Source organism: Phoca vitulina, unplaced genomic scaffold, assembly GCF_004348235.1.
Source record: "Phoca vitulina isolate PV1807 unplaced genomic scaffold, GSC_HSeal_1.0 scaffold3, whole genome shotgun sequence".
In the NCBI taxonomy this organism is placed as follows: Eukaryota; Metazoa; Chordata; class Mammalia; order Carnivora; family Phocidae; genus Phoca; species Phoca vitulina.
Window position 1 is genome coordinate 15,479,648 of NW_022589706.1, and position 18,438 is coordinate 15,498,085.

Here is an 18,438-nt window from a genome sequence, read left to right on the forward strand (position 1 = left end):
GAGTCAGTAGACTGGAGTTAGTATTATAGGTATATCTCTTATTACGTCTTCTCCCGAAGCAGAAAATAATAAATAGACAGTGCGTAATGTTAATTTTACAATGACTAAAAACACTCCACTTGGTCTGTTGGGAAATGTGTTAATAGCCTGGTTTCATGGCCTGGCTGAGCCTTGTTATTTGTGGACTCTCATTCATTTACTTACCGTGCGTGTCCGAACACGTCTGTCCAGTAACTGCTGCTCAGCAACGTGTGCGAGGTGACTGATAATGTGTGAGCTCGTGGTGCTGGACAAACCAGGCAGGGAAAAAATAGGTCTTATTTGTCTTTGTGTCTCCAGTGTTTAGCTCAGTCCCCGCTTCTGTTTGTGGGATTGAATTCAGCATTTTAGATAGTCTTCGTGGGTAATGAGTTTTTCTCTCTCAGGTTACTAAATTTAGTTTTTTAATTTAACCATTTGAAATGTGTAGTCCTCTGATAGTGATGGTGCTTGAATTTGCAATTTTAAAAACCCGCTTATCAAGGAACCCAAAAGATAAAATCTCTTGGGGGCTGAATGGGAGAGGCTTCAGGACGTCACTGAGGGACTCTGGGGTGGCAGGACGGGTGAAGTTTCAGTACAAACAGTGGGAGCGAGCCTAATGCATTCTCTGAATAGGATGGAGTGTCTCCCTGTAGTCCTCATTTAGAAATGAATTTTTATTTGTTCCAGGCTGCCCTTGAAGTATGCAGAACATTTTTACAGGAAGATAAAGGTGAAGGAGTCATTATGGTGACAGATCCTCCTTTTGGTGGCTTGGTTGAACCTCTGGCTGTTACATTCAAGAAGTTAATTGCTATGTGGAAAGAAGGTCAAAGCCAAGGTGTGTAATTTATTACTTACTGCAGAATAAACATGTATCTGTGTATCTACTTCCTGTCAAATATTAGCAGAGCTCAGTGAATCGGAGCTCTGATAAAATATACATGTCTTGGGTTCTTGTGTTTTTTTGTGTGTGTTTTTTGTGTGTGTTTTTTTTTTAACAGGCTTATTTGAGAATGTGGCAGACTTCATTATCATGATACACTTTGTATTATCCTAATCACGTGTTCTCAAAATGACTAGTAGGTGAGCTTAAGGGGACATTATGAAGAATAGCAGTAAACTATTGTCATTTATTCAATAACTATTTACTGAGTGGCCCCTGTGTACCAGGTACTGTTTAGGTGCTGGAAATAGAGTACTGAACCAGACGGACACATACTCCTGCCCTCATGGATCTTACATTCCATGTTCCTAAAGTCTTGCCCACTAAGAGGGTGCCCAGCCTCTGGCTCAGAGCTCTAAACTGTGCCAAGATTTGGGTAGGAAGATCGGATATGCACCAGCCTTACCGTGGTTATCAGTGACAGATAGACACCCACACAGTAGAGGTGGGTTAGTGGCTGGGGGTTATTATTCAGCTTAAAGTGGCTTAGGCCTTCAAAATATTTTATTTAATTAATTGTTTAATTAGTTGGTACAATCATTTTTTAGTTTCCAGCTTGCAAATTGATGAACTGTAAGAGTGTCAGGAATTTGTGATCGAGCTTCTCCTTTAATTGTGCTACATAAATAGTGTGCTTTGGAGACAGAATGCAAAAGAAATCCGAAACATGACTCCGTGTTAAGTATTCCACTTATTTTCAGTTCTTAAGTCCACTGATCAGAATGGATACAGTCAGTGTTACTGAGGAAGCAATGAAGAACAAATTACTTAAATCTTATGGCTTCAGTTGCCCTGTCTATAAAATGGGATTGTTTATTAATTAGTGATATCTTTGCCTTTACCTAGAATATAGTGATTATATGTGTAAGGATTACTTTTATATACCCTTTATACCTGCGTTTAGGTGTAAAAGAATGTTTCCATTGACTTTTGGGAAAGGTCAAGTTGTAAATGGCATTCTGGTAAACGTTCTCTTCTTTTGTATGATTTAAGTGCATTGAACAATTGCAATTTCTCCCAATATTAGAAGTATTTCAGTTACAGCTCTTTTATTTTTTTTAAAATACCAATTTCTTATTTTCTTTTCCTTTTTTTTGTGGTCCATTAGATAGCAGTCACAAAGAACTACCCATATTCTGGATTTTCCCTTATTTTTTTGAATCCCGAATTCGTCAGTTTTTTCCAAGCTTCTGCATGCTGGATTACCAGGTATAGTAAATATTTTGTTTTCTGGCACAGTTGATGAGTGGATATTCCACTTAAATAAATACTCTGATCAGACTGTCCATCGATTTTAGGAAATGAAACTATGATAAGCTGTATTAAACACTAAAATTGTACCATGCATTGCTTAGTCCACAGGTTCCTAAATGTAATTCTTAGGGGTGTTTATTAAAAATATAGATTCTTGGGCGCCTGGGTGGCTCAGTTGGTTGGGCGACTGCCTTCAGTTCAGGTCATGATCCTGGAGTCCCGGGATCGAGTCCCGCATCGGGCTCCCTGCTCAGCAGGGAGTCTGCTTCTCCCTCTGACCCTCCCCCCTCTCATGTGCTCTCTCTCTCCTCTCATCCTCTCTCAAATAAATAAATAAAATCTTTTAAAAAAAAAAAAAAAAAATATAGATTCTTAGGTACCAAAATACACCTACTAAATCAAAATTAGAGGGTAGAGCCCCAAGAAAGCACATTTTACCAAGCTTCCCAGGTGACCCTGCAGCACGGCTAGGTTTTAGACCCACTGACCTAACTGACCCCGGAGTCATTGTTATGAACAGTTTTGTCTGTTCAGAGATTGTAGAGAAGTCAGTTGCTTTTTCTGGTCAGTGGAATGTCAAGTACACTTTACTGTACCACTCAGAGGATGCTGGCAGCCCTGAAGGGAGGTGTGTCCAGGGTGGCAGGTGGCAGAGGAGCAGAGAGGCTGAGGCCTGCGCGTGGGGGCGAGTGTGCTGATGTCAGGGTGGAGCTGACCGGCCCTCCCTCCCACCTCTGCCCTCAACTCCTGCTGCTTTAGTGTCCACTTCCTTCTATTCATTTCCTTGGGTTCTGAAGTTAACCCCTGTCACCAGCACCGTGTGGGGTCGCCAAGTGGCCATTGCTTCCTCTTTTGTAATGACATTTTTCTGTTTGAGCTTTCTGAGCAGTGGACTACCTTGATGAAGGCTTTTCAGCCCCGGAACTGAAAATGAACATGTCTTCACTACCTGTTCCAAGCTAGCACTTGGATCTCATCTTTCTAATCTTGAAGGCATTTACTATTAGGAAAATTATCTAGAAATGCTGAAAGAAACAATGTTATCAAAAAAATGAGAGGACAGACCCCTACCTGCCATTCACCCCAAGTAGCAAATATCATAATTTGACACGTTTTACAGGTTTGTAATTATAGCAGATGAATCCGAATTTCGCTTTCTTCACTGTGTCTTATGTACATAAGTGTACATTTTTAAATGTAGCTCCAGAGTCTTTATGCTTTTAATCACTTTATTTTTTTTTAAGATTTTATTTATTCATTTGACAGAGAGAGAGCAAAAGCAGGGGGAGGGGCAGGCAGAGGGATAGGGAGAAGCAGGCTTCCCACTGAGCAGGGGGCCCAGTGGGAAGTTCGATCTCAGGACCCCGAGATCATGACCTGAGCCGAAGGCAGATGCTTAACCGACTGAGCCTCCCAGGCACCTGATTTTAATCACATCACATTATTTCATTAGCAGGTTATATTATCAATTGTTAGCATTGTTTTTCTTAGACACACAGGTTGCTTCTGCCTTTAAGGTACTATAAGTAACACTGCCATAAACATCTCTTATTACATAACTTTTTCCATATTTTACATAACTTCCTTAAAATGAATTTCCAAAACTGAAATAGAATTCCAAAAATTATGTTATCAAATTTAATGGACATTTTTATGGCTACTGAACCATATAACACTTCCTTTCCAAAGTTTATAGCACAAGCCATTTTAACCTTAACTTCTTGAGCTCTGCATTAGGCAAAGTCCACATCATAATTCTTCCCAAATCTGGTTTACTTTCCTTTTTAGAGCACATAGTTTTCTGTTTCTTGTCTGAGGGGTACTTCTAGTATTGACATTTGCAGTGCAGAGATAGCAGACATATCCTAAAGACGTTAACTAAATAAACTATTTTCAGTTGGCAGGAGCGCCTGCTGCCTTCGACAGTGAATAATCATCTAGAACAATGTCTGGTACAGAGTAGGTGCTTTACACTTGTTGAGTGAAAAATAGCATGAACTCCAGAGTTGGAAAGGAACTGGGTTTTAATCCTGGTTCTGCCACTTACTAGTTAGGCCTACACATTTTATCTAACTCCCTGCAGCTCATGTGACCTGTTAAATGAGCAGAGTAATAATATACCTGCCTCATAAGGTTTTAGGAGTTATATGAGACAATACATGAAAAGGCTTAGCCTTGTCCCGAACACACAGCAAATGTAGACCAAAGGTTATTGCTCTCAGCACTGTTGAGACCATTCAGATAGTCCCCGGGTACGGGTAAAACTCTTTTTTGGGGCTTTCTTTTTTTTTGTACAGTATATGAAACATAGGGTCCCTCAGAAAACTGTTCCATGCACATTTAGAAATGCGTTTTCACTGCGGGCACGAGTTTGAAATGGCAAGGAGGCCAAAGAAGGCAGATCCAGAGTAGAGTGGACGAGAGAGGTTCATGTGGAGAAACCAGCCATGGCTTGTTTTGACGGTCTGTGTTACTAGAAAGGAACTTGTGGAAATACTGCAGTCTCAGTTTTGAGAAATAGTTCCAAGGTCCAAGCTTATTAAAAAGAATTATACAATTCAGTGTATTGGTGAAGAAAGTTTCTAACTAGGCCTTATCAGACAGGGTATCAGACAAGGTGAAAAGCAGTCTTTTTAGTAAAGAGAAAGCCAAACTTTGAAAGGAAAAACTAGAATAAAATCTGTAAAACAAAACAAATCTTTGTTTTTCCTGATTTCTACTAAAGATAGGAACACTACTTGCCCATTGCATGCTCAGTTGGAGAAACTGATTTTATCATATCTTCTATTGTGTTCATAAGCCTTATTTGTTGTACCTCACCTTGATGATCGGTCTTTCGTGCTTTTCTTAATTTCTTTCTTTCTTGAAAGTTTCTCTGGATTTATTATTATTATTATTCTTTCTGAAACTTTTGCTTTTTTCCTTTTCTTGTTATTTTAACCTTATTTTGTAGTAATTTCTTTTCTTGTATATTAGCTGCCTTCATCAAATGAAAAATTTGAAAGTCTCTTGTCCTCCTTCACAGGTCTTTTGCTATACACCTTGATTAGACCTTCTTTCTCACATTGCCTAAGGTGATTATGAGCCCCCAAACCACAATGCAGTAAAAAAAAAAAAAACCCAAATCACTAAATCTCTTTTTTGAAATACTTTTCAGGTAATAGGGAGGCAGAAATGCCGCAGATCTTCATAAAATATAAATTATGTAGACTGTTCAGTGATAAAGCACTTGATGAGTACAGGATAAAACAGTCATCAAAGACCTAGAAAAGCAAGAGTTTTATTAAGGGCAGATTAGAAAGGAAGGATGTGATAAGGAAAAGAAATTTTGACCCAGAATCAAAAGTGTGAGTCCTAGCACACTGCCTTTTAGAGGCTCTTTAATCTTAAGAGGGAGAAGTCAGTTTATCTTTCTTGGCCTCTGTTTCCTTACGTATAAAATAAAATGATTGAATCAGGAAAGAGGTGGCAGATAAGTTTCACTTTTAGTGCTTTAGTGCTAAGCCTGATAAATTGGTAGTGACTTTCTGGAGAATTTGTGGAGAATACCAGGCTCAGTGGCGGAGGGGGTAGTGTATGATTGATTAGTGATGTCTGCCATTGGCCGGGTTTGGGCGTGGTGGAATTCAGGTCCTGTATTTACCATATCTGAACTAGATCTCACTTTCCTTCCACCAGGAACATGCTATGATCTCTTGTTCCTACTTCATCTGGGGCATTTGTCTGGATTGTTAAAAGTAGAGCTTTTTTTTTTTAAAGCTGTCCCTTAAAAAATCATCCTGTGTAGAAAACTGTTTTTTGAGGTTAGTTTCATGTTCAGAAGTGAAGATATTTTGACAGGAATTTCTGACAAGTGATTGCAAGTTACAAGATGACAGCTGAAATTCTTAAAACTTGATGTGTAATAAACACAAACATTTAATGGGTTTGGAGTGACAAGGGCCATAATATATATATAATATACATACATATAGATATAATTTTAAATAATAGGTAAGTGGGATATGGGCAATATGACTAAAAGACCTTTTTGCTCTGGTGGAAGTTGGCTGATGGCAATCTTTTGATGCACTGAAATTAAATAGAACACAATCCCGAGGGAGTTAGGAAAATACAAGTACTCTGTCTTACTTCATCTTTGTTTCCCGACCGGATGCCTAGAACATAGTAGGTGCAAAATAAATGTCTGTTGACTTGAACATCTTGGTTTCCGTATAACTGGTTTCAGTCTCATGTCACAGAAGAAATTTGCGTATAGATAAAATTAAAAGTTAAGAATTGCAGAGATTCTTTGCTTTCCCTCATTTCTATACAGTACTTCATCACATTAATCAGTTCCATGGGAGAAATTTTCTATTTGAAAATGCCTCTCATCATCATTGTGAGTGAAATGTCAGAGATAATGATGGGAAAATGGTGTATCAGCTCTACCACTAGTGATATGCAATTTGCAAAATTGTGTTTGCTTTACAGCGCTTCCATAGGACGTTTATTTGTGTGGATGAAGCTATGAAATATGGATGTATGTTAGAGGTACATTAATTTACCCTAGCAGCATGCGTTTTACATACCATATGTTTATAGTTAATTAGCACAACAAATCCGCATTTAAAAATAATAATAATCTCAATTAGGTTATGCAAAATCAAGCAATCAACCACCTTCCTGACACATACGTTCTCCGACTCCTTGGGTAACCATAAAGAGATTGTTCTTTCTTTCCTTCTCTTCCATCTGCTATCTATTGTATTGCATGGAATATTCCATTTACTAGAAATCTTTTTAAGGCCCTCTTTTCCAACATTTGAAGATCTTTGAAAGGTTTTCTTGGGAAGAATTTTTTTTTTCTTATGACACAAATGTTCAAAATATCTTTGTTGAATTTAATAAAGTGTCATATATTTATAAATTACATAGAGGAGTGCATTAGGGAAAAATTATGAATTTAAATCATTTTTAAAAAACTACTTAATGGTACTATTTTAAGGTGATTTTGAAGTAAAATCTGCTTTTGTATCTTAGCCTCTAACAGGTGACATATATTCATAGAATTTTATTTTATTTTATTTTTTTTAAAGATTTTATTTATTTATTTGACAGAGAGAGACACAGCGAGAGAGGGAGCACAAGCGGGGAGTGGGAGAGGGAGAAGCAGGCTTCCCGCGGAGCAGGGAGCCCGATGCGGGGCTCGATCCCAGGACCCCGGGATCATGACCTGAGCCGAAGGCAGACGCTTAACGACTGAGCCACCCAGGTGCCCCTATTCATAGAATTTTAAAGTTGGAAAGAACCATGAGGGGTGTACCATAGGCTGACTTCCCACCGTAATAATCCTCTCTGCTAAATTCATGACAAGCCTCACCCGGCCTCACTTGAATGCTTTCAGCGAGCAAAGTCCTGCAGCCTTACAAGGCAACTCAATTTATTTAATAGCTCTAATCGTTAGAAAATTTTCTCATATTGAGATAAAATATGCTCCCTATTAACTTCTAACCATTGGTCCTACTTCTGTTCTCCAGAGCAATAAAGGCTAAGTCTCATTTCGATTCCACCGACACCGCTTCAGTTATAAAATAGCTATCAGATCCTCCTAGTTTGCGCTTTTCTGAATAAACACCCCCAAGATGTTAAATGACAAATCCTCTTCCCATTACTTTCGGTCGAAACGAACTGGTTTTATCAGGGTCTCCCTTCAAATGCAGTGACTGAATGCAGGGCTTCACATGTGATCTGACCTCATCCTTTGCTTGTTATGATATTACACTTCCGTACAGGGCGGCCGTGAGCCCCTGACAGCTTTAGTACAGTTAGCCAGACTTTGGACTCACCATGCTGACAGTTAACCAGAACCCCCAGGTTTGGTTTGGTTTGGTTTACCCACACTGTCCCTTGTCTAGCTGGGTCTCCTTGTATGGCACTTACTTTTCCCCCCACTGCTAAAGCTTATTGATCAGTCTTCCTGAACTCGTTCACCTGTTAAAGTGGTAGCCGTGGGCAGGGCCGTACGGAGAGCTTAGGAATTTCTCATTAAAGCCCTCTCTTTCCATTGTCAGTAAGTCCTTACATTTTTGTGGTTTGCTTATTAGATAGAGCTAGCTTTCGAGCCAGTTCTTTTGAAAAATTCTTAAGTGTATTCTTGTTTAGAATCTAAATAGTTCATTATAATGTATTTGAAAGTTGGGTTCTACCTTTACTGACTTCATAAAAAACTCACCATATTCTTGTGGATAATCTAGAACAATGGTTCTCAAACTTTAGTGTGCCAGGAGGGCTTGTTAAGAATACAGATTGTGGGGCCTGACCCCCAAGAGCTTCTGTTTTATGAGGTCCTTTGGTGGGGCGATAATGTGCTTTTCTAACAAGCTCTCAGGGGCGACGCTGGTGTTGCTGATCCAGTCCCCGCACTTGGAGAATTAGTGATCTAAAGAAGGATGGACTTAGTGACCAGGTGGATTCAGAGCAGGCTTAAAACCAAAGTGAGAACGTGTGTGGATAGCAGAGAGGTTGGAGAAGGAGACGAGAGCAAGAAGCTAATAGACATTGAGCCTGTTAGCTCCAGCTTCCTTTCAGGATGATCTGCTAAGGCTGAAAGCTGAGGTAGGGGTCTTGAGGAGAGGTTAATGTCCGAAATAGTCACAACTGTTGCTGAATCTCTCTCTTCATCCGCATCTTTCTGTCTCTACCATATGCCAGGCCCCGAACTAGGCGTTGTACACACATTGTCTCATGTAATCTTCCCAGATCTCTGGGGCAGGGCTCAGTAACCTCTGTTTCCAGGTGAGAATTATGTAAATTTGCCTCACGGCGCAACAGCTGAGTGGCAGAGCCTCTCTGGTCCCCAACCCTGTGCTCGGCCAGGACGTGAGGGGTCAAATGGTGAATGGTGGGGGGCGTCAGAGTAAGGCTGTACTGAGACTTGGTGACCTGCGAACTGACAAGTAGCCCATCTCACACACAAAAATGAAAAGCCCCCACCGAGGCATCACATATCTTCAACGGTGGAATTCTTTAGCGCCAAGAGCCAAACTTGTAATTCCATAATAGGCCTTCTTGCGAAGTCTGTTGTTTTGGATAAAAGATTACAGTTGTTCTCTTAAGACCAGGCAATATGAATTTATAACAAAGTTTACCTTTTCTATAATGAAATTTCACCGCCATAGAGGCCTCTCTGTTGATTAATAAGTAAACTCTTGCTTTTAAGAATTTCTTCTTAAATACTTTGGTTTAATTCCTCTATTGGCATCAGCTTGTTCTTTATTGGTTAAAGAATCTTCATAGATGTTGACTCCTTTGAGTAAATTTTCTTTTTCAATTTTTTAAACTTTCTAGGTAGATTATGATAATCATGCACTTTATAAACATGGGAAGACAGGTCGAAAACAGTCTCCTGTGCGTATTTTCACCAATATTCCACCCAACAAAATAATCCTTCCTAGCGAAGAAGGGTACAGGTAAGATCCTAGTGGGGCCTTGAGATATACGAGTCACTGAGAATAAAGTTCCATATATCCAACATGAAAATGCTTTTAATATTGACTCATGTAGTTCTTCTGCTACCTTTAAATTCGGTCTATAATTTTGAATTGAATTTGGATTATACTCCATTTTTATAACAAGTGCCATTTATCTGCTCTGTGAATCTTCTTGAAAATATGCAGCTGATTTAAGTCTTTCTTTCCTCCTTAGATTTTGCCCTCTGTGTCAACGATATGTTTCCCTAGAGAATCAACACTGTGAGCACTGTAATTCTTGTACCTCCAAGGTATAGTTTCTACAGAATGCATTTTTATTCATATATATTCATTTTAGTTTAGCTTACTTGTTTCATTACATTTGCTTAATGTTATTTTTTTAAGAGATTTTTTTATTTGAGAGAGAGAGAGAGAGCACGCGCACAAGTGGGGGCGAGGGGCAGAGGGAGAAGCAGACTCCCCGCTAAGCAGGGAGCCCGAAGCGGGGCTCAGTCCCAGGACCCGGGGATCATGACCTGAGCTGAAGGCAGATGCTTAACCGACTGAGCCACCCAGGCGCCCCTAAATTCACTTTTATGTGAGGTACTGTATGACTGTATGACTGCTAAAATCAGGAATATTTCAAATAAGGCATGAGGTGAGTGCTAACCTTTGTTGAGGGTAAAATTAAGATGTTTCAAATAAGGAACTGAACTATGAGATACCGTCCCCATTCTGATGAAATAATAAAGAACATATACTGTGCACTTTTTATGTGCCAGGACCTTCCCTAAGGGCTGTACATGGATTAACTGAGTCACTCTGCACAAAGCCCTAGTAGATAAGTACTCTCCAGTTTTTATAGGTCAGGAAGGACAGGGACACACCTCCTACTTATTGTTTTAAGGAGGTGGGATGACCCGTAAGGTCGCCTATTTATTTTAACTAAATCCAGTCAGAAAGAACAGGTGAAGTTTAGTTTGGCTAATACGCACAAATGATTGTCCAAAGGAAAGGCTGTATTTTTATAACTATCATAAGATACATTTTGCATAACTTTACAATTTTATTATTGGTTATACTTGTTTTTAACTGTGGTAGCACATCTGATTACATGTATTTTCAATCAGTTTAGATATTATCTGTGTTCTTTATTTAAAAAAAATTATGCCCAGGTCATTTTTATAAAGCTCGAAATGAGGAAAACAAAACTTTATTATTTACCACATAAGTGGTAAAAATAAACAAAAGCAAGGAAGTGACCATCACAGAAACCAGAGTAGGTGTTACTCGGTGGGGAAGAGGAATGCTGGATTGGGAAGGGCTACCCGAAGGAGTGTCTATGGGGCTGACAGTGTGCTCTTGACCTGTTGGGATTCATCAATGTGTACTTTATAAGACTCATTAAACTGGACATGTAAGTGTCTTATATACTTTTCTGGGTAGTTTTGTTTCACAGATTTAACATTACCCAAACAGTACCCTATAATCTGTATCTTTTTAAATTATATAAATTTCTCAAATATGAATTTCATTAAGGATTATGCTGCATAGACACGTAAAAGTTATGAATCATTAATTCTCTTGAAATTTTCATTGAGTCCTTCTTTGTGCCGATTGGGTTCCTTGAACTGGAGTGGACTTTCAAGATCATGTAGATAAATCCCCTAGTTTTCCAGTTAAGGAAATTGGGGCCCATCAAGGAGGCATTTGAGTTGAGTGGAGAAATGCATAGATTAAAATCAAAGTATTTAATTGTGAAGCCCAGGAAAGTGAGAAATAAGGAATGAATAATTTACACAGATTTTAATAGGACATTTTAATTTTTAATTTTAGAACTTGATTTTTAATGATACATTAAATATAATTTAAAAATTATTTTTGTAGGATGGCAGGAAATGGAACCATTGCTTTCTCTGCAAAAAGTGTGTAAAACCTTGTAAGTATTTAGACTCAGTGTTTGAGATCCTATGAAAACATTTCAGAGTTTTTCTTCAGCTAAATGGGATTTTTATTTGTTTATAAGAGAAAAAAAATTAATATAAAGACCTGCATTGATTTACTTGCTTTTTAATTTTGGCACTTGCCAAAATACACACTCTCTCTTTCATAGGGAGACATGACTTTGTAACCTGTTCCAGTGTGGCATTTGGTTTGGCTCATTTTATTAGGGCTTTGTGTCACTCAGCCAGACCCCATTGTGTCAGTGGGGCTCTCTGCTCTTGACTCATTGAGGAAGGGCTGCATTGGTTGCCATGTATCAGAAAGAAGTTAGTTGCTTTATGTGGGATTCCAGCCTCTTAACCTTGGCGCTTTAGCCAAATTATAACCAGCTATGCAGACCGGTCACAATATTTGAAGTAAACACTATTCATGCTTCCCTGTCATAAAGGTTGATCAAATGAAAAATTATATTAAATGAACTTCTTCTAAAACTTAATTTTTATTTTATAGCCTGGATCCACTGTAGCATTTGTAGTCACTGTGCTCTTCCAGATCATTCTTGCGGGGGCCCTAAAGATGGCTGCTTTATTTGTGGTGAATTAGACCACAAACGTAGTACTTGTCCTAAGATCGCTACATCTAAGAAAGTGAACAAGTAAGTTGAATTCTTTTATTGCCTAGAAAAAAATTTTCCTTGTGTGATTTGTGTAAAGCAGTCCTCCACAAAAGTATACAATAGAGGATTCAGAAGTGCTGAATTATTTGCTGTTTTTACTGTTACTTACTGTTTGCATAGATGGGGGGGTGGGAGGGCACGAAGATGAGTGAAAGAGCTTAACATTTTACAGGTAAGACATGAAAATCACCAAAGTATAAGGTAGAAACTGATTAACTTTTTATCTCCTGTGGTTCATGTGAAATTATAATTTGTGGGGAGAGAGTCCAGCCTCTATTGATGGACATGATATTTAAGTCGGGACAGATCAGATGCAGACATGTGACAGCAGGCAAGGCTGGAGAAGGCATTTCAGGTGGAATGTAGTGTGTAATCCCACAGTGAACACATCGGAAAATGAAGTTATCTCTTTAAATTATATCAGACTTCTAAAAAACATTGACTATTTAAATATGTAAAATTTTAATTTTTACTATTTTTTTCTATGCTTATTTTCACTTCTTCCACCAATATTTGGTGTTGGTTATCACTCAGAACAAAGTTATACCAATGACAACAGCATATTTAGAAAAACCATTGCTATTTCAGCTGGGCTCATTTGAATAATTACACTTAAAAAAAAAAAACTAAAAGGGATGATAGTTGAGACTTCTTGTTTTATTGTTATGAAAACCAGATAGCCAAATTTAACATTATGTGAGAATTGGGATCAGCATAAAATTTTTGAGCTATCTTATAACTTGTGATAAAAATAATTTCTTAGTATTAGAAATATCTGATGTTACTGTAACTATTTATGATCGTATTAGAATTCTTTTCCATTTGTTCATTTTTTTTTGGTCAATGGCAATTAGTTTTTCCCATTAAGGCCCAGGCATTTGAATTCTACCTACTGTTTTATTTTTCCATTACTTTTCATCAAATTTACTTTAGACAGTTATTTCCACTAAGTAATCCAGGGTAGAAATGGAAGTTTCTAAATTAAGAACTGTATTGAAGAATCCTATAAGAGATTTTTTCTTAGAAAGCTTTAAGAATAGAGGACCACCGAATAAGCTATTGGTCTGGGATTGTTGCACCAGGTACAGGGTAATTCTGGTTGCAAACAGAGTTAGTGACATGCTCAGACTTTCAGTCTGTGATCTTATGATACAGGGAAACTGAATTAGTATTTTGGTAAGGTATTGTAGGCTCTTTGTTGGTCCTCCATGGCCTGGGCTAGTTGGCTTGGTGGTATTCTGTTGTTTTCATTGAAGGAAACCATTTAGTCTCTTTCAGTATTAGATTTTATCAAGTTTAATTCAAGGAGCAAATCCATTAGAATGCGGTATACCTGAAAAATCTTAAATAGCATTACTTTTTTCTCTCAGAAAAGACTCCTAAACTCCTGTGAACAGTTACCTTCAGGTTTTGCTTTCAAAAAATTTTCCTAATGAAATTGACAAGGCAAAATGTTTTTTTTTTTCTTTACAATAGTAAAAAATAATTCTAATCATCTTTTTAGCATATATGGCATAGAAGATACCTCATTATTAACTTGTTTTTCTTGAGTTTAATTTGCCTTTTCTCCTGAACTGGAATGGTGCTGGCTCCCTCTTGTGGTTAATCGTTTTTATCATTACACGAATACCTATAATTTAGAGGACAAACACTAGGTCAGTTCAATTTTAAGGCAAAACAAAACAATGAATTGATTTATACTCAGGCAGTTCAATTTATACTCCGTTGACAGACTTCATCTCTGGAAAGTTTGTTTATTCATATTAAAATGAATATTTTCTTTTGCTTTTGTTTACATATCCACTAGTGAGGTCTGGTTCATGTTTAGTTCTTCTTATAAGTGGAAAAGCCAAAGAAAACGTGTTTAAATTTTTTATACATACACACACAGCTTCATTGACTGTGCCATCAAGAGGTTCTACTTCATTAAATTTGCTAAATCATCACTTATCAGGACATAAGCCTTCTTAAAATAATGGCTGGAGGGAAAGGAGATTTATATAACATACCCAGAAGAGTATAAAGATGGCTGTGGTATTTGTTTTATTTTTGAACTGATAGTCTATAATCCAAAATCTAAATATGGAAAAATGGAAAGTTGTCAAGCAAAATTCTGAAGAATAGTCATGTGATGCCCCTAATAATAGCTAATATTTGTTTAGTGATTACAATATGCTTAGCACGTTACATATCTGAATAATTTATAGCAGAGTATATAGTATCAAGGTAATTAAGAGCACAGGTTCTAGAATCAAGCTGGTTCTGCTACTTCCTCATTGGAGGATTTCATAGCCTCAGTTTCTTCCCCAGAAAAAGAGTTGGAGGAAGGAAAATGAAAGGTGACATTCGCCTTGTCTCAGTCTCCCAGATCCTTGGAGTCAAAGATGATGCCCATTCATTTTTGTATTTCCAACACTTACTATGTATGTTGTGTGAACCAAAAGTGAGGCCAGAGTTTGCTCCATCGAGGGATTATATTCTGCTTGTGAATCACAGATTTGGGTCCTGGAAAGATAAAGAGTAAGCTCTTCCCCAGGACTTGTGGTTCAGGAGAAGTGAATCTATGATATCGCCAGTTACCCGTGGGGATTTTCCAGGTTTGCTGGTGCTGGCAGCCCCAGCCTTCTCCTCAGTTCACCGTATGATAAATTGCATGATACTGCTAGCTTGGAGAAAGTGAATGAACAGACCAGTAATCTTTCTCAGCTGTAGATCATCTGTAACCTAGTTCAGAGAGCACCAGAAGCTAAAGATCTGTTTTGTTCTGGTGTGGTTTAGTGTCTTTAGAGTGTGAGTTCCAACTCGTTCATTGTGAAGTTAGTCTTTCAAGAAGACAAAGACCACAAAATGTGGACATCCTGTGTGGCACCTGTCCAGACTTTTAGACCCACTGAGGAAAGGGAAATTAGTGGTAGGGCTTATAAGATGGGCCTTTGTAAGTGTTGTCCATTTTTCCATTGTGCTATTTCATTTCTCTGCCTCTGCTAACTGGCAAATGTATCGGTCCTTTTCCTGAAAAACGTCATTCAGGGATTTGGAGACTGAAGTGCTGAGCTGAGCAGTACAGATGTACTGAAACCAAAACAATAGCAAGGAAACCTCCTAACTCATTGGCTTTCCTATTTTTAAAATTTAAATAATACATATCCCAAATGTTATTCGAACACACAATCAACATAAAAATTATTGACAAGATACTTTGCATTCTTTCTTCAACATCTGGTGTGCATTTTACATTCAGAGCACTTCTAACTCGCTCTCACCACATCCCAGGTGCTCTGTTGCCACAGGGACTGGGCTAGAGGCTACTGTATGGTTCAGCACAGCAGTGGTTTTTCCTGGCTTGACTCTTTACCTCTGTGGTGGGTTTGTCCCAAATAAATCTGTAGTAACTGTCTTTCAAAGAAATTTCTTTACTCAAGCATTTTGCTTCGTGAGGCCTCTCACTGTCTCCTTGTCATTATGGTTAGGATCCTGAGGATTTATGCTTATGATACAGTAAATTCTTTTCCTTCTGTTTTCTTATTTGGTCAGCTGGTTAATTAAATTCCAACATAATTACATAATTCACTATGCTTATTCTACAAAATAATTTAGCACCTTGTTTTTCAGAGCTGTCAGAAAGCAGAAGCAAAGAAAAAGTAATAAGATGAAAATGGGGACCACTAAAGGACAATCCATGAATCATACATCTGTTACAAGGAAGAAGAACAGGAGAGAAAGAGCCCATCAATATCTTTGCTCTTAAATGTCCAGTGACTTGAGAATAAGAAAGATTTATAGTCCAACCTTTGATGCCATTTTCTGAAAGTGCCACACTGGACTTAAATTCTGTTGCTTTCAAAGGTATGCACCTTTCTAAGGCAGATAATAGGCAGGTGGTATTTGCTGGTTTATGGACCCCTCTCCAGCCTCTCTGGGGACCTGGGGAGGTGTTCCATCCTGAACTGGTTGACCAGATCTCTCTGTGTGCCTTTTTTTTCTCCCTTTAAATCTCACCCAATCATATGATTTTGGCCTCTTTTGAAAAATGGGCATGCATGTTCTTTTGCAGAAAGTGTCAGAAGAAAAATGAAAGTGAAAACTTGAGGTCTTGTTTACATTGAACACGAGTATATTAAATTAGGTCCAGAAATGTTTTAAGTTAAATATCAAAACATTGTGTGATGACTTAAACCCCACTTGCAAAGAAAAGTACAATGAACAATTATTTTTATTTTTTTAAAATATTTAATTTAATTTATTTATTTGTGAGAGAGAGAGAGAAGGAGAGCACAAGAGGGGGCAGGGTCAAAGGGAGAAGCAGACTCCGTGCCAAGCAGGGAGCCTGATGCAGGACTTGATCCCGGGAATCCGGGATCATGACCCGAGCAAAAGGCAGTCGTTTAACCAACTGAGCCACCCAAGCGCCCCTAAACAATTATTTTTAGACAAAGATGATGGGAAGAGTTTTGACAAAGCTAAAGATATAAGATTATAATTATGATTTTATTATTAAATATTTGTTTCTCAAGTACTTTTTTACAGTGTCCTTTGATGTAATAGAATCATTTAAATGTTGTAGGATGAATGAGACATTTAGAATTATGACTTGCTCTGTCATCTCAGTGTCTTTTAACCTAAGCAGTTAAGGTTATTTCTTTGTAAAAGTAATAGCAGAAGGCAGGAGAGTTTGGGGATTAAAACCTCTCATCCCTATTGGGACGAACCCTTCCTGACTCTATGTCCTTGACCAGGTCATTCACTGGCAGCCTGTAATTATTTTATTATATAACAGTAGTTATACCACAGGCTTGTTTTTGTGGTGGTGACGTTAAATGAGGCACATGTGCCTGGCTCTCAGTTGTGTTGGTGAGAAATGTTAACAAATGTTAACCAGCAGATAGCTGGAGCCCTCATGGTAATCATCTGGTGGTCCAGGATCATAGCCCGGAAGGGACTGGGCTTGAACTCTGAGAACAAACAGTTCGTCTCCCCATTTCTCTGCTAGGTACCTGACATGATCGCCTTCAGATTGCATACTTTTGAATTGCTTGCATTTGCATAATGACTTTTCTCTTATTCCCAAACAGCTGCTTTAGAGCAGGTTTGGAGGCACGCTTGCTTGGGCTTAGCTAGAGCCCTGGGAGTGAAAGTACAAGAGCTGCACCCCATCTGGCCTGGAAATTCCATCTGGTCTTAAAGTTAGGACTGTTGGATGCTTGATGTGGAAGGCACAAGCGTGGCCCTGATCAGTGGGTAGGGGCGTATATCTGGCGACATCAAAAGATGAGCTAAGCCCCCTGGATTTAACAAGCATCAGAAAACCCTTCCCTTGCCCCCTTTTCCACGTGGGTTGCTATGGTGATCAGAGGGGTGGATTCAGAGGTGACTGGGTGAGATATGAACCTTTTGCAGAATCATTGTGAGTGTTCCCTCCCACCCCCGATTCAGCCACAGGCCTAGACTTTACCTGACTTTCATGGTGTCCCCCAAAACCATGGTAAAATCTCTTGAAATCTCCCCTGAAACTCAGACACTTGAGGGACCATGATTCCTGAAGAACTGGGTCCTGCTGGCCAGGGGTTATCATCACCCCATTTCCTGAGTTCTAAGGTACCATCAGTTGTAAAATGCACTGTTGATGTGATTGTAGCCTTTCAGGGGGAGAAACCCCATAGCTCATTAATTGTGTATATTAAATTTTAGGGGTATCCTGTTTCAGAAATACTGAAATGTGAAAAAAAGAATACACCTTAGAATTGAAATAGGGTATTACTTATAATCAGGAATTATGTACTTTAAAACTTTAACTGCTTAGGAAGTTAAAAATAAGAAATTTGGTGATTCTGGGGCCCCCTGCGCGGCTCAGTTGGTTAAGCGTCCAGCTCTTGATTTTGGCTCAGGTCATGATGTCAGGGTTGTGAGATTGAGCCCCGTGTTGGGCTCTGCATTCAGCGGGCAGTCAGCTTGAGATTCTCTCCCTCTTCTACCCACCCCCCACCCCTGCTGACAATAAATAAATCTTAAAAAAAAAAGAAGTTTGGTGATTCTGTTCTTTGTTCAATTAATACTAATTTTAAGGATTTTCTTTTCTCAGGGAGTAAACTAATAGGATGTAAAAATGTCTCTGGGAGGTAAAGTGGGATGGGAGATAAGGTCATTTG

At 38.6% G+C, this 18,438-nt stretch overlaps 1 protein-coding gene across 2 annotated transcripts in view; it reads left to right on the forward strand.

Moving 5' to 3' along the window:
• The window catches only part of ZCCHC4 (zinc finger CCHC-type containing 4), a 44,538-nt gene extending 27,971 nt beyond the window's left edge, over positions 1-16,567 (forward strand). For both annotated transcript variants that reach the window (XM_032400117.1, XM_032400118.1), the window contains 7 exons: positions 712-862; positions 2,076-2,176; positions 9,551-9,672; positions 9,908-9,983; positions 11,560-11,611; positions 12,127-12,271; positions 15,905-16,567. In XM_032400117.1, coding sequence (XP_032256008.1) covers positions 712-862; positions 2,076-2,176; positions 9,551-9,672; positions 9,908-9,983; positions 11,560-11,611; positions 12,127-12,271; positions 15,905-16,040 — 783 coding nt within the window. In that variant the 3' untranslated portion in view covers positions 16,041-16,567. The remainder of the gene's footprint in view (positions 1-711; positions 863-2,075; positions 2,177-9,550; positions 9,673-9,907; positions 9,984-11,559; positions 11,612-12,126; positions 12,272-15,904) is intronic.
• The last annotated feature ends 1,871 nt before the right edge of the window (positions 16,568-18,438 follow it).